At 39.5% G+C, this 27,684-nt stretch overlaps 2 protein-coding genes across 2 annotated transcripts; both read right to left on the bottom strand.

The window, feature by feature from the left end:
• Positions 1-144: 144 nt before the first annotated feature.
• ap1m2 (adaptor related protein complex 1 subunit mu 2) lies at positions 145-7,552 on the bottom strand. The gene is made up of 12 exons (XM_085410117.1): positions 7,347-7,552; positions 4,782-4,938; positions 4,580-4,647; positions 4,255-4,385; positions 3,944-4,091; positions 2,791-2,917; positions 2,534-2,676; positions 2,115-2,186; positions 1,566-1,724; positions 1,335-1,460; positions 375-450; positions 145-257 (listed from the first exon to the last, which is right to left on the bottom strand). The coding sequence occupies exons 1-12, from the start codon at positions 7,386-7,388 to the stop codon at positions 232-234; spliced, it is 1,275 nt and encodes a 424-aa protein (XP_085266243.1). The 5' UTR covers positions 7,389-7,552; the 3' UTR covers positions 145-231.
• A 7,458-nt stretch (positions 7,553-15,010) lies between these two features.
• LOC146668227 (low-density lipoprotein receptor-like) lies at positions 15,011-26,489 on the bottom strand. Its single transcript, XM_085410116.1, has 18 exons — positions 26,193-26,489; positions 22,181-22,306; positions 21,747-21,869; positions 21,064-21,432; positions 20,751-20,873; positions 20,512-20,628; positions 20,216-20,338; positions 19,968-20,096; positions 19,685-19,856; positions 19,314-19,541; positions 18,544-18,662; positions 18,299-18,438; positions 17,839-17,980; positions 17,612-17,749; positions 17,354-17,527; positions 16,839-16,916; positions 16,544-16,704; positions 15,011-16,435 (listed from the first exon to the last, which is right to left on the bottom strand). Exons 1-18 carry the CDS (start codon positions 26,272-26,274, stop codon positions 16,397-16,399), a joined length of 2,583 nt encoding a protein of 860 aa, XP_085266242.1. The 5' UTR covers positions 26,275-26,489; the 3' UTR covers positions 15,011-16,396.
• Positions 26,490-27,684: the final 1,195 nt, after the last annotated feature.

Raw genomic sequence — 27,684 nt, 5'->3', positions numbered from 1 at the left:
GAATCATTTTATTAATTTAATAATTAAATAATTTGCAGTGCTCACACAATAGAACATCACAATCAAATTGCTCATGGATTTAAAAAACACAAAACAACACACACAAGGATCAATGTTACACAGAGCAGGTGAAAATTTAAAGACATTCTTTCAGTCTAGTTAAAGTGATCATTTATGCTCCTTAGGAAGTCCTTGAAGTGAGGAAAATGTATTCAAGTTTCTCCACAGGTGTTACACATTAGTCCTCAGCTGGTAATCTAAAAAAATAAAATAAATAAAGAGAGTTAGAAAGGTTAAAATTGGACTCAGTTATTGCATCTGGGTAGGTCACTTCCTGCTTGGTAGAACCAAAGTCCAACAGACTACTAATATACCTCCACTTTGTGTTATGTAGCGGACCCACGGTAAAGCCTGGTACCCACTTTTTTCTATAATCTTCATATACCGCACCTGGTGGAAAAAAGCAGCAAGACACATTTGCGTAGTTAAAGTCCAGCTTCCCACAATCATTACACCAATTGATACTGGACCAAAGGGGTGAACTACGAAGTGAGATTAATGGGTTAGTGAGCTATGCTGAGCTTAAAGAGCCTTCTGTGCCAGGAAAGTGGCTCACTTTATGCCTGGCTAAATCACGTGTTCAGAGGTTTTGCTTAAAACCGGATGAAAGTGCGATCTTTTATCTACAGCATGTTTTAAGTGCGTCATAGATTCTCTGCTGGGGAACCATTTACATTTAATATTTAATACTTTAGAGTCTAAATGTATCCAGTTTAATGTCCAGTCATCACCTTAGAAATGAAGAGGATCGCAAAAGAAACTTACGGATAAATCAATTAAATGCTTATTTTAACCTTCTCTGTAATTGCTAGATTAACAATTGCCTGCAATATTGCATTTTATTATTATATTTAGATTTGTAATTGCCATGTAATTATCGTATGATTGTGATAACGTCTCTGATTGGAGTAGGATAGTAGTCATTTTGTGTGGAAGAAAAGTCACATGACCCATGAAACACACCTTTTTGTAAGAGCGAGCACAGACGTTGAGGCAGAAAGCCCGGCTTAACAGAGCTGATAACTGCCAACATGATACCCATTATCTCCAACTGGGGTTTTAGGTTTTGTTAAGTCAAGTAAGACAAAGAAAGCCTGGCTGTGTTGAACTTTATTCATAGTATAATAAGCAGAATAGGAAGCTTCCCGGGTACCACTTAGAACTTTATAATGCATAAATAATAAAAACAGTATACAAGACTTTCCATAAAGATGCTTTGATTGTAGTTTAGTCATTCTACTTAGTTTTTTTGATGTTAAAGGAAACCAACACACCTGTATTCCTGAGACTGTGAAGTATGGGATTTCAAATTTCACAGTTATGGGAGGTTTGCTCTCCGCCTCTTCATTCTCCACGCTGGGCAAACCAAAATGAGCTCTCATGAGAAACTCTTTACCTCCCTGCATGGATGGACACACACAGTAAAAATGTGTAAGACACAAGAAAGCATAACTTTAGTCTGCAATCCAGTCTGCAATAGTTACAACATGTTGTGAATTTCTTACAGGAAAAGACTTGATGGTCCACACAACCAGGTTCTTCTCAGGCACATATTTGGCATTTCCTGTGCTGGTTTTGAACTTTGGCGAGTCTGCATCACTGGGGACAGGGACCCTCACTTCTACGTTATTTGCCACCGACTGCTTTTTAAACTGTCCCTTTGCCTGCAAATACAGGAATGTTATAGTAGGATATCTTATGAAAGTCACCTTTTTCCTGTTGTTTAAGGGAGACTGCCCCGTCACTGGACAGGCAGCGTAAGGACGTCATTGGTTTTTGAAACCGAACAAAGACAGTTAGTTACTGATGGTTAACAGGAAGTCGTGTGATTGTTGGTTTGTTTTTTTCTAATACTGTAGGGTCTTTACCTTACGATATGGAGCACTTTGAAGCAACTGTTTCTGTGAAAATCAGGCTATAAATACAATGGAACAATGGAAATCACTTTTTGCTCTAACAGTTTGTCTCTAGCAGGTTTGGGGCTAAACAGTTAAACCATAGATATAAATGTAATTGTGGTTAAAAAAAAACCCAAATATAATTGAGTAGAGTACCTTAACCATAATTTCCACTCGACTGTGAGAAAATTTCTCTATGACAGATTCGATCCATATCAAAGGCTTCACCTTTAAAAGACAAAAGGTAGAGTTTAGTTACACACAAGTTTAACATTTTATCTACTTAACATGCAAATAATTCTGTTTAAATATTAATTTAATCCACGTGTTAATGTATAGTGCTGTAACGCTCACATAAGTTTGCTTTCTTTCATTCACTTACTCTGTTTAAGTCTTTACACTGTTTCTTTTCCTTATCATGTGAATTTCTCAGTCATTTTTATGTATTTATTTATGTAACTAGTACAAGGAAGTAATTCTATTAGCAACTTCTACAGTGCACAAAACATAAAGATTAATAAATGCAACAAATATCTGAATTTCATATGAGTATAAAGTAGTGAGCTGGACAATACATGAGTATTGATGCGGTAGGACATGAGTTCAGACTCCCCATCTGGAGGAATGAAGGAGATTGTTCGATCGCTCTCAAAACGTGAGAGACGGACACACTGATGGAACTTCACGTCCTCCATCATCACCGTCTTTCCTTTGTCACCTGAGCATAAATCAACACAGAGTACTTAAAGTACAAATAAACAGCACCAACTTGTTTTTCCTCTAAGACTGGGGTAACACAGTGATAATGGGTACACAGAGGTCGCATACGTACGTCCAGTGAGGCCAAAAAGCACTCGATCATTGAGGCCCAGGCGCAGTTCGGGCATCCCCGACAGCATGGTTTTTAGCTTGATGCTGCCCACAATGTCACTGCTCATCACACTGCCATTAGCATTCACCTAAACAAATGACATTATTAAATCATTTAAAAATGAGTTATTTTGACAAATATTTGAACAATTATTAAGGAGAAGAAACGGATTTAAATAAAGGATTTTGACTTTGTCACAAAAAGTATTTTGTCACTTAAACTGACAAAATACATCAATGGCTTCACTAACACACTGCTAAAATTTAAGGGTACATCACAGTATAATATCAGTTACACATATCAGTAACAGTTACACACCATAGCCTCGGAGGACTAAACAGACTTCATCATGCTGAATGCTGCTAGGTGCCAGGTTGAAATTCAGGTCACATGCACTACTACGTTTTGCACTTACAGTTTGTATAGTTTCTAAGACTTTAAGACTCTCTAAGACTTGTTTTTTTTTCTTGCTTTTTATATATACTGCCTATTTAAAAAACATAACTTTTTTTGCATGTAGAAGAGTAAAGTGAACAAGTCAAATTCCTTGTTTGTGTGGACAAACTTGGCCAAATCCTCAGACCCCCTGCGAGACCTTACACTGGTGCAGTGGGCCCTGGGTTACTCGTAGTGCAGGACATTGCCTCATCTCATGAGACATGATTTCCTGGAATATCAAAGCCAGACCTGAACCCAATCAGAGCATCTGACAGCACTACAGACTGTCCAAAAGCTAATTCATGGACTACTCGAGTTCTGGGAGGAGATACCACTGGACACAGTACCAAAATGTGGGAGCTATATCAGCCCGTGATTTCAATCTTTAACCTTAATTTTTGGGGTGACTTTGAATCCACCCCTGAAATGTGTATGTCAGCAAAGATTTTTTTAATTTGAATATTGCATTCATCCAGATCCAATGTGTAATTAAAGTGCTCCCTTTACAAAAATGTAAATAAGCAGTTAGTCCTAAAACTAACTTAGTTATAGGACTAACTATAGAACTGAATTGAACAAGACTTCAGAAATGAATCAATAATGTAGTCGTTACATAACCAAACCAATAGTTAGTATGCAAGTCCAATGGATTGAGGAATCCTTCCTTTCATCTTACCAATACATTGATGGACTCGATGACATCAATGAAGACCTCGTTCTTTTTGTACTTGATACCCTCTGACCTCCAGGACACAGCATTGGTCACAGTTGTCGGCACCTTGCTCTTTGCTACTTCAAGCTTGGCACCTTCCTGAGTAATGTACCTACAGCAGAGAGGTGAAGATTTGCTGTCATGCAACACCAGACTAGCTTTTAAAGATATATTTAAAAAATGTGTGTGTGTGTGTGTGTGTGTGTGTGTGTGTGTGTGTGTGTGTGTGTGTGTGTGTGTGTGTGTGTGTGCGCGTGCATGTTGAAGATTCTCACTCTTGTAGTATCTTGCTGTCAGTAGTCTGAGGGAATCCAAAGTCCATAAGTTCATCCAGCAGCTCATAGACAACCACAAAATTATCCTGAATGCTCTCCTCTTCCAGTTCTTTAAAGTACTCTGTGAACACCTGTGTACGGACATGCAAACACCGTCATTATCTGGACAGGATTTGAGTAACTGCCAGAATTTACTCTGGATTACAGCCATCTTTGACTGTCATGTTTCACTGATGTCCCAAAACAACAAAACCATTTCTTTGGAACCAGGATGCACAGGCAACAGGAAATATTTACATTATTCACCACACCAGGCATCACTCACCTCAACTAGTTTGTAGAGAAAGGCATACACCAAGGAAGCGTTGGAGTTCTTGTTTGTTGTAGCAACAACTGTATCGAGATCAGGTCAAGGAATGTTATGAAGTTAAAAACACTGCTGTAAAAATCAAGGACTCATCTTTTCATATGATTGCTAACGGTCATTGCCTGCAAAGGATGTCATTAAACACTTAGGACAGGGATACGGTAGAGGTTGCTGTGTTTGATCCACATGAAGTGAACGTTGCCGTGTGACATTACGGGACAGAGAAGACCTTCCTCTTCATGCTGCATGAGCAAAGGCATGAAGTGGTCTATCTCTGACATGTCCACATCACCTTTGTAGTTCCGACAAATCAGCACCTGAAGAAGGAAGCATACCAGCACGTGGTTACGAGACAACTGTTAATATAGAAATTACTACTTATGGAATGGCTTCTAGTGTCATTCTGTTAAATGATTGGAGGACAATGGATATCAAAATAGCAGAGTTTCAAACAGACCCTCAACTGGAAAAGCAATTAGAGAATGATCGGATATAATCACAATAATAACAACTGATCTTGTGATTCTCAGTAAAAAGAACTAAGCTCACAGATTTTAAACAACACTGATGAGGAAAAATATTAAAATTGTCTTTATTTTTAAGAAATACTCTTCTTTCTCTTTAATTAAAAATTTCTCAGATTAATTATCATTTTGTCCCTAATAGTGGGACAAAGTGATAAAAATTTGTCACAGACATTAAGACAAGACTCAGACATCGACCTTTTTTTAAGGTTCCGAGTCTTATTCATAATATTTCTCATACAAACATGTAATCTGTTAAAACACCAAAATATCCATAAATATCCTTTAAAAAAAACAAAACAAACCAAGCCTTTATCTACCAGAAATTTACACAAATTAATCCATCTTTAATTAAACATGGCTTCATTTAGACATTTAAACCTAAAAATTCTGATGTGTGAATAAAAGTAAACAAGAAATTGGAACATGGCCTTACTCAGCGTTCACATTCCTGTTTAGGAATGATATGTACATTTAATATACGTTAAAATACACAAACAACCAAGATGGGCAGAAATGTGAACATCAGAGGGACAGGACAAGCTGAGCACTTTGGAAGCAAAGTTAGAGAGGTGAGGCTGAGATGGTTTGGAGGGCAAAGGATGTTCAATATGCAGTTGTCAGACAGAAAGAAGACAATAGAGAAGGTTCATAGATGTAGCAAAAGGAGACATGGTGAGGGTTGGTGTGACAGATGAGGATGCTACTGGATAGGGTGAGATAGAGGCAGATGATCCACTGTGGCAGACTCCAAAGGAAGCAGCCAAAAATATTGAAGATTCTTCATGGAAGTAAGCACCTGGGGAAAAGCATATCGTCGAAACTTTTGAACCCTGACACCTGCATATTCCTCCCTTAACTGATCAGACAGGAAAAGAAATTTTAATGATCAGATTATGAGATAAATAAAATCAAACAGGCAAACTGCATTTTCAAAAGACAAAACCACTAAATATAAGAAAATACCAGTCATTAGTAAAATAATAGCAGAAAATTAATGCTTTTAATCACCAATATGGCAGCACTTTACAACAGATGCTGAGACAATAATTACAATGATTAGTTACAATGTGACTATTATTATCATCATCATCATCATCATCATCATTATTATTATTATTAGTTCTAGCTATAAAGTAGACAAAAATTCACCAGCATGCAGCCTGTTTCAGTTGCTCCTGCTTTTCTTTTCTTTTTTAATTTTTTTCTAGTTACTTATTTCTTGGTCCTTTAATACTCTCTAAGGAAATTATGTAAAGTATTCCGATTCTAATTCTGAAGTGGTTGCTAATCTACTCTAAATGGAAATAATCATCCTTTTTTTGCCCCTTCATTTTAAAAGTATTAAAAAAAATGGAAAGCTCGAAGAGAATAGTATTTTTGATAGCTCTGTATAAAGTTAGGATCCATAAATATTTTTCTTTTAGTTGTTGATGGGACCGATTGTGTCATGACATGTATAACAACAGTCTAATTCACCCAGGTCATACATGAGAAGGACATATTATTATCTGGTGATGGAACCTTAGGTGTAGGGGAATAAAAATGTAAATAAAAGTTTTTGATGATGATTTGTTTAACCAATCAGAACCCAGACCCCTCCAAAAACAGAGCTATATTTGGTACATCCCCTCTCCATCTCAGTGTCGACTGGCCTTGGAAACGACACATGCAAAACCAACCAACCTTGAAACTTGCTGGTGAAAAAATAAATAAAAGAATGTATGGATTGAGCTTGGGTTGGAGTAGATAAATAGTAATGTCACCGCATCGCACACGCAACATGAAGCCACGAGAAACATTAACTCGAGGGTAAAGTTACATGTTCTGTCTGTCATGCCAGAGTCATGCAGGCTCCTGTGTAAACATAAACGTGACGGTGACACAAACTATCTACCTGAAGGCTACATGTGCTGCAACACGCTTTCGCTTCCATTGTTTAAAGCTTAATTTGCATTGCCATGTATCCGGAAGTAGAAAACTAAAAGTAAATAAAATAAAATAAGAAATATAAGAAAGAGTGTGTCGCACGGTCTGTTATAAATTTTTAACAACGCGTTTAATGTTTAACAATTAAAAGAGCACCAAAAAAATTCAACCCAGCAACCAAAACTGGTTGCTGGGTTGTTACTTATTCCTGCGCGCGTGGCAGGAATAAGTAATTATCAGTTGTCTAAACTTAGCTCGAGCTTTGCTCTTACCTTTCCCTTCAGATCCAGCACAAAGATAGCGGAGGCGGACATCGTGTCTGAACCCGGAGGACCAACAGCGTGAGATTTCACGAAGCGCCGAAACTGAGTTTAAAGCCTAACTCGAGACTTTTTGCTGCAGCTTTGTCCTGAAAATGTCAGGAACCGTTTAGGCCGGGCTGATCGCGGAGTCCACGGTGTCTTTTTCCTGAAGGTCCAGTGACGTCACAGCATGCAGGTGAAACATTAACTAGCTCACCTGAGTAAATGAAGTCCAGGAAGGGTGTGCTCCCCGCTTTAGCCGCCAGAGTGCGCCACAAACCGACAAATCATAGCAGGCACCGCGACAAGTGTGTGACCTCGTGACCTCTGTTGATCGAGAGGTTTTTCAGCGTTGATCCACCCCATCACCCCCTCCAAATGCTGCTTCATATTACAAGTTAAAAAATAATGTCATAAACTTATATCTGGAATTGGGTTTTCAGAAGCAGTAAAAGCAGCACTTCTTAAGCACACCTGATTATTCACCTGTGAAGATTGTGGGTAGGTATGATGTTAGCTTAAATCTTAAGTCGCAAGTAACATTTTCTTATTTTAAGCATTTTCTTGTTGCTGTGTGACTGTTGTACAAGTTAAAAGAAATACTTGTTATTGTATTTTATTGTATTTTATTGATGTAATTGTGGTTTTTAAGTTATCGGTTGATTGTCTGTAGATCGATGGTTGGATGTGTTGTGTTGTTTTTATCTGTGGACCCCAGGAAGAATAGTTATCGCTGCGGTAACAACTCATGGGAATCTGAATAAAGAAAGAATAAAGACTGAAATTATTATACTTCTTCTTCTTCTCATAATGATAATGATAATATTAATAAAAGTACTTTGAAAGTTGAAAAATTCAAACAGAAGACCAAAAATAAAATTAAAAGTATACAGATCAATTTTTAGACTCAAAATTCAAAAGTCATGCAAAACATCTATCCATGTCTATAAATATTACATGTAAATACAAATTTTTACAGCAGCACAAACAGAAAAGCTGCCAAACCTGTTGTACGACTTTTTGTTTTCTTTTTGCTAAAAATCTAAGCAGCACCTATCTAAGTATGTATTACACACTGGGGATTTTAGACTTCGTTAGTTAGTTGGTTATTAGCTTATTGGTGATGCAGTGCTCGGCGCTGTCACCTGTTTCGACCCTTCTTGGGCTTTCTGCCTAGAGTGTTTGTCCTGCCCAAGTTGAAATCTTTTTTGGATTCCTCCATAAGTCCAGTTCACCCCCTATCAGATGAAATATTCTCCAGCACACCTTGGCTCTACTTTTAGTGTAGTACATGCACTTATACTTGGAATGACAGGTATTGCACAAATTTATGAGCCCTATTAAGAACCCCATGAAGACAGAAATCCAATATAAACATATCTGAGACACGTGGTGACCTCGGCTTATGCTTGTTGCTTTTTTAAAGATTATTCTTCTTTGATTTGTTTGCAGTATTTCTTTCATTGTTTAAGCTTGATCATTCTGTATTCACTATTGACATTTATAATATGACATTTCTTCTCTTAAATGACACCTGTCAGTACTTCTTCAATGATCAAGCTATGTTTTAAATGAACAATAGAAACAAATAGTTGCAGTGTTGCAGACAAACAACACGTTGGGTGTTATTAATCCCCCGAAGATTAAATCCTGTTCTACGTTGATCTGCGAGTGTGGCATGCTGTCTTTAGCTTCAGGGCTGTACAAACATTTTTCTGCTCACATGCTTCGGGAGCTCGGCCTCTCCGTATGGTATTATGCCTCAGATCTCAGCCTCCACTTATCATCTGTGTGTAAAGAGGCTTGCCTTAGAATAACATGCGCGTGTGAACATTTGCATCAGGACACCAGATGGAGATCAGTCGTTTCCAGTATCCCACTCCTTTTGAAAATATAGGGTTGGTTCCTCTTATCTCGTCACTTTTTTTTCCTAATGATAAATTACTTTATCTTAGCTATAAAAAAGAAAGGCACACCTTAGACATGTTGCATTCACACAGGATATAAGATACAGTAGAAGTGACTCAGAATAGGCTGGTGCGCCGATATTAGTCATTTTATATGATGCATTTTAATTAAAATTGTGTGCCGCTACAGTTTCTTAGCACTGTGCAGCTTTTTCCATTCGAGATCTAGAAATGTTTTTCGTTTTAGGTAACAGCGTCTCTGCGTCTTCATTTAACATTTAGCAATGAGCAGAGTAGAGTATGTGTTTGGCTCTCCCTTATTAGTTGATGTTATCTGAACTATACAGAAATGACAATGGCAGAACAGAAACGGCTGCAAAAATAGGGAAGCAATAGTCAGACGAGAAGAAAAATAATTTCCTGCTGCTTACACACTTGACAACAAAACAATAGTATTCCCACTCCTAATTGTATTAAAATACTTCAGATGTTTTAATCTGCATCCATTGGAAATTGTGTCCATGTCAGCTTAAGGAAGTGAGCATGACTGAGGGTTGGTTTTGACCTGAAATGTCTGCAGAATCTAAAATTCAGCAGAGCATTAAATATTATTTGCAATGTTGTAGCCAAAGTGGGATTTAATCTTAGATCCTAGCTTTTTATCTTTGAGTACAAAACAAACAAACAAATAAATAAATAAATAATTAAAACTTAAAAATGGTTTTCTTTGATTTGGATAGAATTTTTTTTTCTTCTCTTTCACCTACCTTTTCTGCATTTTGATGGCAAAACAATCACTCACAATGCCCTAATGTTATTAACATGATTTGCTGTGCAGAGTTTTCCACAGTGCCATCAGTAGAAAATGGTCATCGTCAATTTTAACAGGGTTGATACATTTGTCTTACTATGACACTGGAAATATATCTGTTGCGTATATCTAAAGTCTCAATTATTTTAAATCCATTCATTTATATATAAAATAGAAACGGTCTTGATCATACCTGTCTTAATGTGACTTAAAATCAGGAGCAAATGTAAGACATTTCAGCAAAACACCACTCAAATTAAACCACTTAATCATTGTGATTAATGTTAATGTAAAATTAATATTAATTAATTTTCTTAACTGATGCTCCCATGATATCTCCAGATACAGTAGGGTAGTATTTTGTACTATGCAAGATACCAGTAAAACTCACCTGAACATGGTAAATATACAGCACAGCAATAATAATTCACCATATTTAGGCATTAGCTAAGCATAAGAGTTAATTTCTTACTTATAATGACTCGAGATTTGTATCCTTATCTCTCCACAGGTGCTAGAAACATTAGTGAGCTTGGATGTGTGAGATAAAGTGTAATACAAAATCATGATTCTATGGGAAACACCAAAACTTTGACTGTCAACACTATGCGAAAGCAAACGGAGGCTGCTGGGATCAGGGCGGTTGAACTCAGCATGGTGGCTCGGGGGGTGAAACTAATATCATTGAAAATAAAGGCTGTGAGTGCTAGCTTTGGACCGGATGTCGACTGTCCAGCAGAGATGTACCTGACTTTGCACTTTTCTCCTCATCCAATGGAGCCTCTTCATTTTACAGTGTGTTAAAACAAACAGCTTTCCATTTTACAGCACACGTATCAGCCGAGAGATAGCAAACCCGTTTGGCCTCTACAACGTCAAACAAAAGCAAAACAGGTTGTTGCTGTTACCTTGCCATCGGGACATTTGGTACTCTGTTTGGTAACCTGACAGGGGAATATCTGTCCTCCATCTGTCACCCATCTCCTCCCACAGCCGGTTTTCGTAAACACTCCCCTTTGCTTACGAATCAGTGGTGTGAGATTGAGCTCCACCCTTTTTTTGCCACTAGGCCAATCGTAAGACAACAAACATATGTAAATGGTGAGGCGATTAGAAGATGCAGATGAAAGCCAGCATAGCGGGGAACAGGTGTCACTAGTCACCTGAGCCCCAAGGGTATCTATTGTCTCCTGGGTATACAGACAATGGTTCTCAAGCAAACTATCCGAGTGTCAACAGTGATGCTGGTGGCGAGGGAAAAATAAGGCTTAGTTTTCTGGATATGCTGTTTTACCGTACATGCAATCAGGCCAAATCGTTTGATTTAAATATGCAACCACAAGCTGACTGAAAAGCAATTGTGCAAAATATAGAGATGACATTTGGCCTCGAGCAGATGTGAGACTGTTGGGTGTGGAAATTTTCAAGTGGAATGTGGATCCCAGTTCTTGACAGACAACATACCACAGCTTTCCAGTGAGTCAACGTGACGATGATGCAGCATGTACCATCGTACGAGCAGGGCCCAAACGTGACGTCAAATCACACTTTAGTTCTCTTTATGATATGCCATAAACACAGTCCTAAAATAAGTCCAATAATTATTTATGTTATTTATCTTTTGATGGCTTACTTTGTGTCCTGGCAAAGAGACATCCCTCTAATATGCAAACAGATAGATAGTACAGTAGGTAACCATCACACGAGTAATACTTGTGCTGCATGCACAGTCCATAAAATTAAACCTTTATGACTTCGTTTTAATCATGTCTTTACTTCTCTGTTAAAATCAGCCGAGTATTATGAGGAAAACTCACTTAACTTCCTTCTGTCCTATCATGATGTTACCTTTTAGCTTTTATAGAAAGACCTTTTTTATTGTTTATTGTGCAGAACACAGAAGTATACCACATATATGAATTGGAACTTATGGGTTAGCATGACTGTTACTCTCTTTTACTCAGCATACCTTAGAGTAGTGCTTTCACAACACAATGATACAGTAAGGAAGTGAGTGAGTGTATATGACTTGCTGTAATTTACAGTCTAGATTAGATAACGGGCCCTTTTTACTAACTTCAACACTTTGCAACAAAATACAAAACTGTTTATCTGAGTTTATCAGCCCCCACAACTTTCGCTAAACAATCTTTTTGCTGTGAGGCAGCAGTGCTGATCACTGCACCTCTTGTTTTAAAAACTTAGAGTAACAATGATGTGAAACTTGAGTTTTGACTCACACCCTATGCTGCAACCTAGACACATCATTAGTGGTGTAACCTCTGGTTTTTCAGGTCTTTCAATATGATCCGCCCTTGTCTAGACAACTCAGTCAGGGGTAACCAGTCCCAACTTGTATAAAGGTAGCTTGTGGGTTCACCCTTTTGGTCCACAACAATCTTGGTGTCTTTTCAGCTGCATCAGTGATGTGCCTGATGGCTATCTTGCTGTGCAGTTCCCTGATCCCCAGTAGCTTGATAGACCTGTAGAGTGGCTCTCTGGAAAACTGTTGGCTGCTGACCTCATTCGGGGAGGAATGTAAGCTTCCCTCTTCCTCTCAAATGCCACTGACATCCCATCTTCCCAGCGAGCAGTCAACTCCAGGAGGACTACCTGCCTCGATGGCTCTGTCATTAGAAGAATGTTAGGCCTGATGACAGTCACACCTATCACCTGGTTCATTGTCTGCTCCCCTCCACACCCTGTCGCATCTCAGCCGTTCTGCTCAAGTGGGTTCCCTCAACACCTGCTTGGATCACTGCCTGGACCACCCAGCTTCTGTCTTTCCCTGGTGTTCTTGAGTATTGACAAGTCCTGCCTATCCTGTCACTACCAGCAAACTGTGCCACAGCCACTCATTAATCTGATCAACAAACTCTTTACGATAAATTTACAACACAACAATACCAACAACACTCTGGAAATTAAGCCAACTGAACACAAAAATAAAAACTAAATAAGATAAAAACAAATGAAAAATAAGTCTCATACCACAGAACAAATAGTGTCATAAACTGATGGTGTTTTCCTAAATATTTCCAGTTTGCATCTTTTATTTCTTTTTGTCATTTTCAGTTTTCATCTCCTCCCCGACTATAGAATTAGATGCCGAAAGAGGCGCAGGCTTCATCAGGCTGTTACTTAACAAGTCTTCATGGTCTCTGTCATTGGTTTATATACTTGCAGTGTGTCTTAATTTTTCCATGAAGTGGACTATATCAGTTGGATGAATTATTCTAGTTGCTATTAAAGATACAGCACCTCTTCCTTAGTGACCAGCACTAGTGTTCTCTGCACCCTTTTAATACACAGAGGAGAACCAGAGTTATGTAGGAGGGTTATTAGATTTATGAGGGGATGTGTTTTGGTTGTTCTTGTTTATTAGTGTGTCGGGCCATCTTGGACTCTTCAAACAGTGCTGCACTTTCTTTCCTTTTCTTTAATGACTTAGGCTGAATTATGCATGTGTACTGCTTGACCACAGGGCATTAAGGATAATGTGTTTGGCCATTTATCTTTAATGGATATCCATATGCATATGGGTAAATAGAGAGCAATTCCACTCGGAAATTCTCAGTACAGAGATGAAAAAAAAAGAGTTTATTTTCAAACTTAATTTTTGTCCATTAAGATGACAAGACAAGAATATAAACCACCAACTCAAGTCCCATTAGTAAACTCTTTGCAGAATTAGGACAGCCATTAAATTCCCGGTGAAAAATAAGCATTAGAGTACATGGATGCATTATTCTCTGCTGCGCTGTAACCGAATCAAAAAGCTGCCCCTGTCTGTTGTAATGAATAGAGGGTATTGGCTTTTCTTTATTTAAGTGTTTTAAACCACATGTCTCTCTGTAAAAAAACAAAACAAAACCCAACAACAGGTGAAATGACGCTTATTTGAATGTGATAAAAATGATTTGTTTATGTTTGCTTAAGGACACAAAGTTCCCCATTGTTCTCTGGAAAAATACAAAGAATAGAATTGCTGGATGAGAGTTTAATGGTTATTAGCTGCAGCACTATTATACACTGTGTGTGCTTATTTTATTGTGTTTGGAAAGTAATGGCAGCATTTCTAGGCAACAAAAGAAAAACAGGGTCAACAGACATCCATTGTATGTTGTGTTAAATAATTAGCCCTGGCAGTGAAGGGCAAACATTCAGCCAGGTGATCAGCTTCACATTTAAATGCTTTAAACGTCCACTTGAAAAAAGAATTGGGCTCGAGGATGAAAGATTTTTTTTCCCGACTATTATAAGTCTCCCTATGTTCATCATCAGGGGTTTTTCTTCAAATTACAACCTTATAAAAATGGTATTAGTGAATACGTCCATTGTGGATCCTCTTTAATTAATACACCTCACTCAGAAACCTTCAAAAATAGCTCAGGTTGTTCTTTGGTCTAAGTACAAGTGTCCCCAGGGTTGAAGGTGCTTGTGTTATGAGGTATGTTGTGTATGATATAATTTTAATCATCACACTAGGGCTGTGTAGTACTTACAAACCTACTGTCAGCTTCTTCTTATTCACAGATGGATACTGTTTCTGATGCAACCCCCGAGGGACTTGTGTCTCCTCCTGAGATTGAAACACAATGGAAATTTCTGGCACAACTTCACCTATTGCTAAGTTTGTGGAGAAGAGCAGAAGAGGTTGGTTGAAGCTACAGCAACAACTTTATTACTTGACCAATGCAGATGTCGTCATCCCAGAATTGAACCAGGGATATTTCCCTTGAAATGTGTAAACCATTACACTACAGAGGCTCTCAATGTAATGGTTACACTATTTTTTCACCTGTGAGAAGTTTATGGAGTTTATTGCACTGCATTTCCTGAGACTAGAGTACTTCAGCACCACATTCATACATGCTATCTCTTTTTTAAAAATGAGCCAAGGGAGACATTAGAAATATTTCCTTTTTTGTATTTTATTAAAAAAATACCAACACAACCGAAAAGGAAAAAAAAAAAGATATGTGCATTTAACAAAGAGAAGAAGATATACATACATTCTGAGTTGAATGAGAACATTATGCTTTGTGTACAGTCGTGCTGTATGTGCCTCAATCCCACAATCAAAACAAAACATCACAGTAAAAGAAAAAGAAAAATAAGTTATCTGATTCACGGCTGTATTGAAAAAGCAAAGGAGTAAGGAATAATAAGTTTCTTCAGTGCTGCTGTGTAAACCTTAAAATGCTAATAAGAGTTCTCAGGTGTGGTGACTTGTCCGGGAAACTGAGCAGCGTACGCAAAGGTTTGACTGACATAACTTAAATAACAGCTGCACGACGTAGAGGTTAGCCCACCTCTATTAAAACACCTCACTTAACATGTAGTAAGTACCACATTCACAGCCAGCAGACAACAATCAAAAACCGTAGCTCTCATATTTCCATAAATAAATAAAATAATCTATTACCTATTTACAGTGTTTCTCGATTAAAATTTACAAACGTAAAAAGACGACACCAAGATATATTTACAGAAAATATATACAGAAACAGTTCATAGAGCTGTGTAAGAAATCATCTACAATCACTTTTACCTTAATTATCTTCATAGCAAGAAACAGAAAAAAAAGAAGAAAAAAGGATTTTCAAGCATTTTCTTCATTTTGGTTAACTTCAGAAAACGTAGCAGCTTTGGTGATTTACAGTGTAAACCATATGTAATCCACCACACTCATATCTTATGGATTCAAACAGAAAACATTAGAGATGACGGCAATATAAATGACTGACTGTCAAACTCTGTATGCAGGATAACAGAAGGCTATATATGATGCTGTGAAGACTATCAGTGGAGTGCGATTACTAAGGCATTTACTGTATGTGCATCCATAAACTTCACTAACCTAAAAGAGTGTGACTGGAAGGCTTACGGGAGTGTTAAGACAACATGGTTTAGGCTTTTCAAGTTAAGCTCGTAAATCGGCACCTAAAGGTGTTGTAACAATCTGTATCTTTTTTTTATCTATGTTTTTTAGGCATAAAAAACATAGATAGCATCAAAAGAATCACGGCTCCAGGACTAAGAACATCATCTACTGAAACTATCCAATAGTCCTTCATTTAGTAATAATTTAGTGGTCGGACTGCTTTATGCCCTATTTTCCTAAGTTTCAAAGATTGTTTCCTTTTCTTTCAACCCTTTTGCAGGCTTGGACGGCACAGTGCTGAGGTCAGAGACATAAGCCACACAATGAGGTCAACGGAGAAAGGGAATGATGTTGTTAAGCAGCGGTTCTTGTTTCCAGCACTTCAAATAAAACGAGTTTTTTCTTCATTGGCAGGTCAAGCCATATCCGTGTCATCCATGCTCAGCATTTGCCGCTGGAAAAAAAAGGAGCAACATCGTATGAGCAAAGCTTTCAAACTGATTAATTAATCTTTTTTTTTTTTTAGAAACAATATTTCTAAAATGGTTTTAGGTTAAGATACCTCAGGATACACGTAGCCGTCAGAGCCATTCCTGCAGATGTGTAACTCATCCTCGGTGGTTTTCTGGTACACGGGGTTGTCAAAGTGAATGGTGTTGGTGTTCTTCCTATGCCAGTGTCTCCAGAGGTACATTGCTCCAAATACCAGAAGAGCCAAAATCACTGCAGAAGAGAAGAGTTACAATGCCATTCAATGAAAAAGAGAGCAGATTAAGTATCCTTGAGTAAGTGAGCAAGTTTAAGATATCATGTTTTGTTTCACAGAGAGCTGTGAAGAGCTAAAAAGTAGGACTTACTCAGTGGCAACACAACGTAGAGAGCAACAGGGTGGGAGGGTGGGGCTTCTTCAGGCTGCACGGCTGCTTGTCTGTCACCTGCAAAAGCAGAAAATAAATGTTTTCTTCATACAGTCTCTTAAAAAACGATAACATCTTATTTGACATGAGCCAGAAGACAGTTAGCTTAGCGTCACACCCAGTGGAGTGAGTCTAGGAAGTTAGCCATAAAATTACCCATAAAGATATAACTCAACATCATATCACCCAATAAATAAATATCATTCAATAAAACTACTACTGGTCATTTCAACCAGGCAGTAAGTAAGTAGTTAGCTTTCTGTTGTTGTAACAGTGCCAGTATACAGTAAATGTCAAAATAATAAATTCTATTTTGGCAAAAGTTAGAAAAATACATACATACAATATGATACCAAAAGCAGCATCAGTGTTTTTGGCCACAATTAAAAAAAAAATCATAAATAGGATGAGAACAATAATCTGAGTGTCTAAAAATGTAAAGAAAGTTTCTGTACCTTGAGCAGTGACGGCAGGCTTCTCTGTTTTCTGATTAGGCTGCACAGCAGAGGTAGTTGTGGGTTTCTTGGTGGTTGTAGTTGTGGTCGGGTCTGGCTGCCTGGGTGTAGCAGGATCTGTGGGCCCTTTTGGTGGGAGCGGAGCAGCAGTTTTGGGAGGCGCAGCTGTGCTTTCTGCAAAATAAAAATAAAGGGTTTAATTTCAGGATTTGATGTCAAATTCTATCTTTTTTAGTAACAAGAGGAGCGGACGTTTACCTGCCACGCATTTCTTCATGTCAGGTCCCAGGACCATGCCATCAGGACAGGCACAGGTGTATCTGGGAGACTGTGGGTCGTTCTGAGGGGCAGGTAGGCACAGGAACTCACAACCTCCATTCGTGCACCAGTTCGAACCTAAAATAAAACAGGGAAGGCATTAGAAAAAAAGATTCTAATTTCACAGATTATTTTTTAATATCTCTAATGTACAAATGTTTCCTTACTGGCTGGCTGCTTGAGGTTGTGGTGCAGTATGATGTCTTCTGGCTGGCCCAGGTCGTTTGCCAGCTCAGTGATGTCGCTTCCTGTCAAGCGGTTGGCACTAAACACAGCAGCGTTGTTCATGTCTGTCCAAAATACTTTCTCCTGTTTTTAGAAAGAAATACAACTTGAGTTAAACCGATTAAGAATTAGTGCGGTGCTCAACAATTGAAGCTCTGGCTTTGTATGTTAAACCATTTCAGATAAAAACCCTCCGTGAACTTTGTTAGACTTGGACTGGCTGGTTTTAGCAATTTAAGAAAACAACTAGTGTTGCCAATAAGTCAGGCAGATTTGTGGTTCCCGTCCTGCAATCATTACCAAAAGGATTCATCCTTAGTGGCAGTTTAATCAAATAACAACAATCCCTTTGACCTTACTGAGTCATAGTTAATCTGGGAATACACTGCCTTCATCACTAACCTCAAAGACTGTCAGGGAGAGTGGGTGGGAGAGTTTTTCCTCATTAATAATGAGACTGTGTCGGGCCCCTCCATTCACATCGATGCTGGAGAGAGAGTGCAGCTTGGAGTCCACCCAGTATAGACGTTGGTTGACCATGTCTGGTAAGAAAATGAAACACACAAATAATAGTTTTGACTACGATATTTTCATTACACAGTAAATAAAAATCACTGCTAAAAATGCATTCAGGAAGCTGTGCTTACCCAGGGTGATGCCATTCGGCCACACAATGTTGTCTTTTACTAAAGTAGTGCGATCTGCACCGTTCAGCCCACTCTTCTCAATCTTAGCTTCTTCACCCCAGTCTGTCCAGTACATCAAACTAAAGAGGACACAGTAAAGAAATCATGAGGCTAAAGACAAAACGCACCAGTTCATGTCAAACTATAATAATACATTTTATTTATAGGCGCCTTTCAGACCCTCAAGGTCACCTTACAAAAACACATGAGCAATAGCAGCAAAAAATATATATTAAATATGGTAAAATAAAATTTAGACATAAACAGTCATAAAAGTATAAAGGCAAATATAAAAACTGGGCAAGGTAAAAATGGACTCAGACAGATCAGGTGTATGCAATTCTAAATAGATGAGTCTTGAGACGTGATTGAAAAGTGGTGAGACAGTGTGTGGTCCGGAGAGCAAGTGGAAGTGCATTCCAAAGTCTCGGGGCAGAACAACTAAAGGCTCTGAGTCTAATGGTAGTCAGGCGAGCAGGTGGAACTGACAGAAGGGAAGCTGAAGAAGAGCGGAGTGTACGGAGGGGTGAGTATGTATGGAGAAGATCGGATAGATATGGAGGAGCAAGGTTATGAAGCGCTTTGAAAGTGAGAAGCAGGATCTTGAAATTGACACCGAGGTAAATTGGAAGCCAATGGAGCTGTTTAAGAACAGGTGTTATATGTTCAGTGGATCTAGTGACATTAATCTAAGGAAACGTACTCGCTGTGATGTCTGTTTAAACACTTACTTGTTTACTGGATCGACTGTGATGGCTCGTGGCTTGTCCAGGTCCGTTGCGATCAGGGTCTTCCTCATACCGCCATCCGTTGTTGCTACAGAAATAGTCTTCAAAACACTGTCAGTCCAGTAGATGTTGCCATGGATCCAGTCCACCGCAATGCCCTCTGGGGCCTCTATCCCACTTTCAACCACCACATTGTGGTGAGAGGAATTGCCAGCCACATCTATCATAGAACTGTTTGGAGGAAGGCAAGAGTGGAGAGATTAATTTCATCTGCATCATGGGTCTTGAATGAGAGCCACTCCATACTATGCAAAATGAAGCAAGAAACTCATAAAGAAATGTAAAAAAGAAAGGACACAGATAAAGATTCTTACCTGTAGATTTTCTTCAGAGACAGGTCAGACCAGAAGATCATCTTGTTTGGCATATCCATGTCGAGAGCCACTGCGTTCTTCAGCTGTGGGATCACACGCACGTACTCGCTGCGGTCCACTGTCAGCTTCCTCACCTCGTGTTTGATGGTGAAGTACAAGGTGGGCACTGAGCCTGGTGGAGGCAGAGGAGGACAGTTCGGTTAAACTTGCTTGTCTTGTCTGAAGGTTGCGTCACAGGATCAAGCGTTAAGTGGGTTTAAGTGGGCTTTCTTTCTAACATTACCTGATTCAGCCTTGCAAGTTTTGGTCGCAGGGTCAATCATATAGCCCTCTTCACAATCACACTTGTAGCTGCCTGGCAAGTTGATGCAGATCTGAGTGCAAGTGTCTGGCTCAGCACATTCGTCAATGTCTGCAGAATTGAAGAAGTTGGCTCATTTGTTTGTTTCTATTGTGCACATTGTTAAATGACATGTTTACGATCTGTCTGGTTCTTAAGAGGCAGAATTTTAAATGTCTCCGTCCGCTCACCTTCACAGGTTTTGTTGTCCGCCTTCAGCCTGTATCCAGCAGGGCAGGAGCAGTTGTAGCCAATCTTCAGATCGTTGCAGTAGTGAGAGCAGCCGCCATTTCCGGTCAGACACTCATTGTTGTCTGCAGAGACAAACAGGCAAAAAGCTTTCAAATAATATTCACGACAACCAAATCCTTAGCTGACCGGGAATTTACTCATTCAAACCACAAGCTATGTAGGTCAAGTCAGGTATTCTAGTCATATTTCCCTACAGGCTGGCAGCCATGAATGTGTACAAGATGACTTCACTTACCACACTCTTTCGCTGGTTCATCAGACCCGTCCTTGCAGTCGTTCTGCTTGTTGCACACTTTCTCCGTGTCGATGCACTCCCCACTGCGACACTGGAACTTGTTTGGGCCTTCACATACTGTGGAAGAGACCAGGGGAGTATGAATGAGACCGCAATGTAATCATGTGGGACTTTCTTTCTTTTCAAGAAAGAAGCTTTTGATTACAGTTTGTGGGTGAAACTGAATGAAATCTTTTTACCTGTATCACATTCAATCTCATCAGTGAGGTCCCCGCAGTCAGCACGTCCATTACATTGGAGGCTTTTGTTAATGCAGGTGCCGTCCTTACACTGGAACTCATCTGAGCGGCAAGTGGAATGAGCTGGAAGAGAAGGAAGAAGGTAAATGAACGAAAACACAAAAAGAGAGATGGAGAGAGAGAGTAATGGAATAGAGATTAGAATAAGAAGAAACATAATACCAGTACCTCCAGAAAATATTTACTGTCAGTCTCCATTAAAAATGTAATGTGCAGGTTGGCTTTAACAATAAAGAAATTTTTAAAAACTCACTGCAATTAGCCTCGTCCGAACGATCCTGGCAGTCGAACCCTCCGTCACACTTCCAGTTGCCAGGGATACAGTCCCCATTCGCACACTGGAACTCGTGAGGTCTGCACGTCTTCTCTGGCTTCCTTCCTTCACAGTTCTGGGGCCACTCGTCAGACCCATCGGAGCAGTCTCTGTCTCCATCGCAGCGCCATATCGCAGGCACACACATTGAGTTGTTGCATTGGAAGGAGCGAGAGTTACAGGTGGGTTTGGGACAGGACGCCTCATCTGAGCCATCTGAGCAGTCGTTGTCGCTGTCGCAAACAAAGCTCTTGGATATGCACTGGCCATTGGCACAACGAAACTCACGGTCGTCACACTGCTTGGCCGCTGTGGTGAAACATGAGAGGAGGATAGGAGTTAGAAATCGATCAATTATGATATCAATAACAACACTTATTACATATTTATTTATATGTATTAACTAGACTTCAGGATTATAAATACACTACTAGTATTAGCTTTTTTTTTAAAGATTACTTGACTTTAAGTCTGTTCTTCAAATCCCTTTTGAGATATTATTATTATACATTGAACAAAATTCATTCTTGCCAAAAACACTTTCAGTTAGTCGTGTCTTGTTTGTGGATGCTTTAGCATGAACTTTGAGGTGTAGAAAAACTCGGCTCTGGTAGAAAACTTACTGCAGTTTTTCTCATCAGCGCCGTTAGTACAGTCGGCTTTGCCGTCACATTGCCAGTCTTTTGGTATGCACTGGCTCATGGGATCGCCACAGCTGAACTGCGAATCCCGACAGATTTTGACTCCTGAGGAGAGAAACATGAAGCGTGACTCATTTCACGTGACCACAGAGAGACACAGCTTTTTGCTATTATGTCGTAAAGCTTAACAATCATTTACTTGTAGAAGCTGCAGTGACTTTGTTAATGTGTTTCTGATTCCCTGTGGTGACAGTTTGATCCAAAACTTTTTTTTAATTTGAATTATAAGTTAGTGAACTTTCTGTTTTTTTAAATATTTTCTAAATATTAAAAAATTATCAGGAAATTGGTCAGTCAAGCATAAAAAAACCTCAAGAATCCCAAGTGTAAGGTGTAGCTGATATGTGATAACATACCGCAGCTAGCGGGCAGCTCATCACTTCCATCACCACAATCATCAGTTCCATCACAAATCCACCTGCGGGTGATGCACCTCCCATTTCCGCACTTAAACTGATTGGCTTTGCATATGTAGGCTGCATCTGTGAAAGACAAAAATCACAACTGGAGTTCAGTGTGACGTGAGGACAAACTGCCACCCTCACTCATCAATTAGCTCACAGCTTATTGGCCCTAAAAAATGTTATTACTGTGCTGTTGAATGACTGAAAAATACACACGGAGGGAAAAAATTACAACTGAAGGCCACTGAAGTTCAGACAAACAACGGTGTAAAAAAGAAAACAAATCCAAATGTGCTAACAAAGGAAATTTGTTAATGTGTTACTCAGAGTCAAAGTCAGTGAAGTACGGATAAGTGATGCTGTAAAAAAAGGGAGAGAAAAAACAGGTTTTTCTTATTGCTTCACTCAGGAAATTAACAAATTAAGTTATTGACACTGTGTCTCATGTTAGAACTAATCAAAGTGACTTCAATATAAAGTATTTGGACAAAGAATTATTCCCCCGAAGTCATTCACATGCAAGGCCCAGTTTTTACAAACTTAGTCAAAAGATATAGACAAAAACAGAAAATGTATTCAGTCTCGTTTCTCTCTTCAGCAAAGAGTTGTTTATCTGGGTAAATACCCTGGTTTATGTGGCTTAAACGTGTGCCACATCAGATGTGTACAGATGGACCATGGCAAAGCATCGTTTCATGTAGGAGACAAACGTTTCACTACTGTGTTTAAAAGTTTAAAGCTTTGCAACCTTAAACTGACCATGGTTTCTTTCAGGCTCACAGGTCGCGGCGGTCACCTCAGTGAAATAGCCATTAAAAAAAGCCGGACACTGCCCCAAATATGCGTCATCCTCCATCCCCTCCTGAGTGCCTGTCCCTCCTGTGACCTGGAGGCTTAGCTTATTGTCAGGCTATCCCTTTAAGACAATAGCATGGGAGGAGTTGAACCATCACACCACCAGTTGCTGATTGGTCCCAAAGTGGCATTCCTCATAACAGCATCACCACAGTGACCCGCAGATGGAGGCGGAGGCTCTAAACAGAAGAAATTCTGTCATCCCAGAAGTGTAAATGAGTGATGACGCGTTACAAAAGAAACAGAACAGGTCTGACTGATTACGATAAGTTGGTGCGGATGGTTATAGCACAAAGAGAGGATGCTTTCTCAACACTTGATATGTGGCCAAGGGTTGCCTCCCTGCTTTTCTGGCACTGTGAAAAGTAACACTGAATTGAGAAATGTACTGTATTTCTTGTCTTGCTATTTTAGCAACATTTAGTTGAGTCTCAGTTTCCCTTAAAGGGGGGAAAAAAACGCTCTGCATGTCCACTTCTGACACAAACGTAGGATGAAGCCTGGCAAACAGCCAGCAGAGGTTCCAGGAACAGACTTTCCAAAACATACTAAAGAACTAACGCACATAGAGCACGTTATTCAGTGCTCATTTTACATCTACAGCAAACTTTAAAGAACTCGCACTCATTTCCCCTTTATGAAGCAGCCATTTAAATTGAATCCACTGAAAAAAAAGGAGGAACCAAAGCAGGTTAAAAGCTGCTTCTTCCCGATCTTTAAACTTTCAACCTCGTCCCCATGGGTGGAAAATATAAACTTCCCAAGCCTATGTTTTCATTTTCCACTGCTAATGTTTCCCACAAGTCTCTTTAGTCTCTCATTAAGACTGCTAAGTAAAATGAGGTTTCCATGAACTCTTTACCGTAAGTCTTTCTCAGAGACAAAATTAAAGTTTGCACCTGGCTGATGACAGTGATATACTGGTAAGTTCTCTCTGTTTTGTGTTTGACATTTTTAGACCTCAATGTTCAAAAATTCCCCAACGGTTCGTGGCCTCGTTTGCCACTTTGTTCATAACATGTCATAAAGCAAATTTGTGAACACTGCAGTTTAAATAGAAACTGATCTTTATCACTTTTAGTCAGTTTATAATCTGAAAACTAAGTTCATAAGTATCACTACTGCATCAAAAACTACCTCTAGTCTATCTAGTCAGCTAGAGCCTTAAAACCTAAGACCACAAACTGCCAGTATGTTTACTAGTTTGAACAGGATGTCAGACAGCTCAGGTAGAGCGTACTTTGTTTCTGCAAGAGAAAGTGCACCCTCCAGTTTCTATTTATACCCACAGTATAAACCTTCAAAGCCACCAGACCTCACACATACAACACTACCATACAAGGCTATTCAGGCACTACCTTAAACACATGCCCGGCCGCTATGGTTCAGTTCAAAATGTAGTAAAGCTGAAGCTTGTCTGACAGCAGAAACTGGCTTTACAGAATCAGTCACAATGCTGAGTGACAACAATCATCCCTTGTGACTACATGAGACTTTGTTCTCTAACAATGCATTGCTGTCTTTCTGTGGTACGTGTCTGCAATATACACACACCAGAAGCCTTCATAAAGAGAAGGTTTTATTTATTCAATCATATACCCAGCAGTTAATTAATAACCAGGATGGATATCCATCACGAGGACCGGCAGCACTCACTTGTGCATTAGGTCTGGATTTATGATGATTAGTCCGGTCATGTAGCTGCACTTTATTGAGTCCAGTGGAGTCATTGCCTGATAAATGAAGACAGTAATGTGCTCGAATGACGTTAGATTGAAACATGCTTTGAACAAGTGCAAGACTTGATAGTGAGGTGGCCATCTGCAGAAGAGCAAAACTTGCAATGCTTTACTTTGTAACCTTCAAATAATTTTAGTATTTTAAGCCTATGAAAAGACTATGTTAATGCGTGAATGATTCCTATACTCTAAAGCTGGAGGTATTTCTAAATGATAAATAGGCAAGACTATAAAGTGTCTCTATTTGTGAGTCACTGCATTGTAAAGGTTTCTTCTCCCATGTAGGAAAACGAAGGCTTTTATTACACACACACACACACACACACAGACATGCACAGCTATACATACACTAGCAAATATGATGAATGGAAGCGGAAATCTGAAAAGCTCTTGTTGGAGAGTACAGATTTTAGGGAGGGTTAATGGAGCAGGGGGCAAAATTGTGCTGCAGAACATTGATTCCTCCGAGGGAGTTCACTCATTCAGTGACCATGTTTGAGGACGACAATGGTACGATGTAAGGATCAGCCCGAGACTTAACATGGCACAAAAGCCTGAATGCTAATGATATGAGGGAACAATTAAACACGTTTTAAATACTGAATCTTCATTAAATGAATGTTTCATTCCCTTTTTAATGAATGTTAATGTTTCCTCGTGTTAAATATTCAATTTAAGCCAGTTATGGGATATATCCGCCTTTTTATTATCTGCTTTGTTCAGTTAATTCTCTTTAGTTCATATTTGTATTCAAAGGTTTCTGCGTCTCTTCTGGCTCAGTTTCCCCCATTTTGCGTCACAGTGGAAAACGTAGGCTACATCCTGTCTTCTGTGAGGCCTGGAAACCTCTGAGTGTCCAAACTGTCCATTAACATGTACATTAACTCATTCTTTATGCAGTCAGTAAAAGTACTTCGAAGCTATTTCCTCGGATACTTTTCAACAAATGTGCGCAGCTACAGTAAAAATGCAGACTTTCTTGCATCCAATTTCCTGCATCCCGCTTGAAGGAGGAAGCCTCGCCTTTCAGCCGCACCCTCCACCCCTCCCAGCTCCATTCGTTGACAACGGCCTTTTTGGGCCACGCCCACCCGAAACTCAAAGCCGGCCGGCAAGTCGAGCATGGTTGGATGTTCTGTTTCATTTTACAGCGAAACGAACCAATCAAAACGCCGTGCGTACATTCATTCATATATGCAGAAATCGTAAACCACGTTGTGGAATTATCGTCAAAATGATTGACTTGTATATCTTTATGTACCGATACAAAGAATCAGGTTATTACACCTTTCATTAAAAAAAAAAAAGAAAAAAGAAAAGAAAAAAACACGAGAAAGGAAATGCAGTTACCGTGAAATCTATTTCCTTACCTGTTTGAGGCAAACAATGAATAAGCATCAACAGACACCAGCAAGCGGACAGCCCGGCGAGTCCCTTCCAAATCCCAAACATGTCCCGTTTCTTCTTATATTGTCAGCTACAAAATAGAAGTCAGCTGCGCGCACAGATGTGAAAAAAGAAGGAAGAGTTCGCGGTTGTATCTGTGCGTAAAAAGAATCCGGAGGAGACAGAATCACAGAGGAGAGTCACCCAGTGCTGGTCCGTGAATGTCGAGTGTGAGCAAAATATATTAAGGAGCCCGTGTCACATCTCACCACTTTCTATGAGGCTGGCACGAGGGCGGTGCCAAACCAGTGGTGTGATGTTTGAATTTGGCCTTGAGCATTGCTTGGGGGTGGAGCCTGCTGGTTCCATCACTCCACCATGAAAAAGCATAGCTTCCTCCTGTGTGTGTGTGTGTGTGTGTGTGTGTGTGTGTGTGTGTGTGTGTGTGTGTGTGTGTGTGTGTGTGTGTGTTTTAGTGTTTTTAAAGTGCTGTGTGTGAGTGCTCCCAGAGTAAGAAAGAGGGAGGAGGAGCTGGGCTTGGCTCCTTGTAGGGGCAGGGAATAATCTGTGGGAGGCATTCCTGGAATGTAAAAAAAGCAGCTGGATTACATATTCTGGTTCCCGGCATCCCCACACACACTGCTAACACACACAGAGGTGCAGCTCTTAAACCATGTGTACACTTTAAATAGTGCCTACATCATGGCCGGTACCTTTAGTCAAACATCAACTCTACTTACTTCCGTAGAGGCCTGTGAGTCATTAGAAAGGCTCCTTAATAATGACTTACAAACCCCATTTTGTCCCCTAATACAAACACAGTATCACCACTGCTGTTAACAGGTTGGACCTGTTCCACTCTAGTGTGACACTGGGCCACCTGGACCTCAAACTGCTAAATGGAAGTAAGCCATTATTTTATTTTATTTCAGAACAATGTCAGTGAAAACATTTTTTTCTAGCATATACATATTATCATTATATACAGTTGTTGTAGATTTGGAACATACAGTGGTACCATGACTGGGGGGAGCATGGGTGCAAATAAACCATATGCTGTTTCTCGTTGCTTGTTGCCATTAACATGATCTTGTTCTTTGACATAAGAGTGGGAATGTTATCCAGCATCACTCAGTCCTAATTAATCAGCAGCTTTCTGAATTATTGCCAACATTCTCCATCTTATCCTGATGACTACTGTGTCTCCAAGTCTCCCTATCTACAGTGTTGGTATTCTGTGTTCACACCCTGATTGCCAATCACTGATTCGTACCCTGAATTGATATTTTGCTTCCCTCCATTAGCAAACATATTAATAGTTGAAGATACCAGAGATGGAATAAATAGTAGACTAGTTCCTATAAATCTTCCCTGCTCTGTGAATTCAGGCAGCCTTGAATTCTTATTGACGCTCTTCTACTAAAGAGAGAACTGGACTCAGTCAGAAACACACCACATCATTAAATGCCTTGAGTT

This window comes from Rhamphochromis longiceps, linkage group LG6 (assembly GCF_057381845.1).
Source record: "Rhamphochromis longiceps isolate RC_006_pf linkage group LG6, R_longiceps_female_GT1.1, whole genome shotgun sequence".
In the NCBI taxonomy this organism is placed as follows: Eukaryota; Metazoa; Chordata; class Actinopteri; order Cichliformes; family Cichlidae; genus Rhamphochromis; species Rhamphochromis longiceps.
Note: the sequence above shows the minus strand (reverse complement) of the source record. Positions and strands in the feature narration are given on the sequence as shown.

What these genes read in the sequence shown, in the direction of transcription:
- ap1m2 (XM_085410117.1), bottom strand. Translation starts at nt 7,388, where the DNA reads ATGTCCGCCTCCGCTATCTTTGTGCTGGATCTGAAGGGAAAG. An exon ending in GACAGCAAGATACTACAAGA is followed by an intron (nt 4,092 to 4,254) that starts GTGAGAATCTTC and finishes TCTCTGCTGTAG; the next exon opens with GTACATTACTCAGGAAGGTG. An exon ending in GCTTTTTGGCCTCACTGGAC is followed by an intron (nt 2,677 to 2,790) that starts GTACGTATGCGA and finishes ATTTATGCTCAG; the next exon opens with GTGACAAAGGAAAGACGGTG.
- LOC146668227 (XM_085410116.1), bottom strand. Translation starts at nt 26,274, where the DNA reads ATGTTTGGGATTTGGAAGGGACTCGCCGGGCTGTCCGCTTGCTGGTGT. An exon ending in TGAGATTGAATGTGATACAG is followed by an intron (nt 20,629 to 20,750) that starts GTAAAAAGATTT and finishes TCTCTTCCACAG; the next exon opens with TATGTGAAGGCCCAAACAAG. An exon ending in TGAACCAGCGAAAGAGTGTG is followed by an intron (nt 20,339 to 20,511) that starts GTAAGTGAAGTC and finishes TTGTCTCTGCAG; the next exon opens with ACAACAATGAGTGTCTGACC.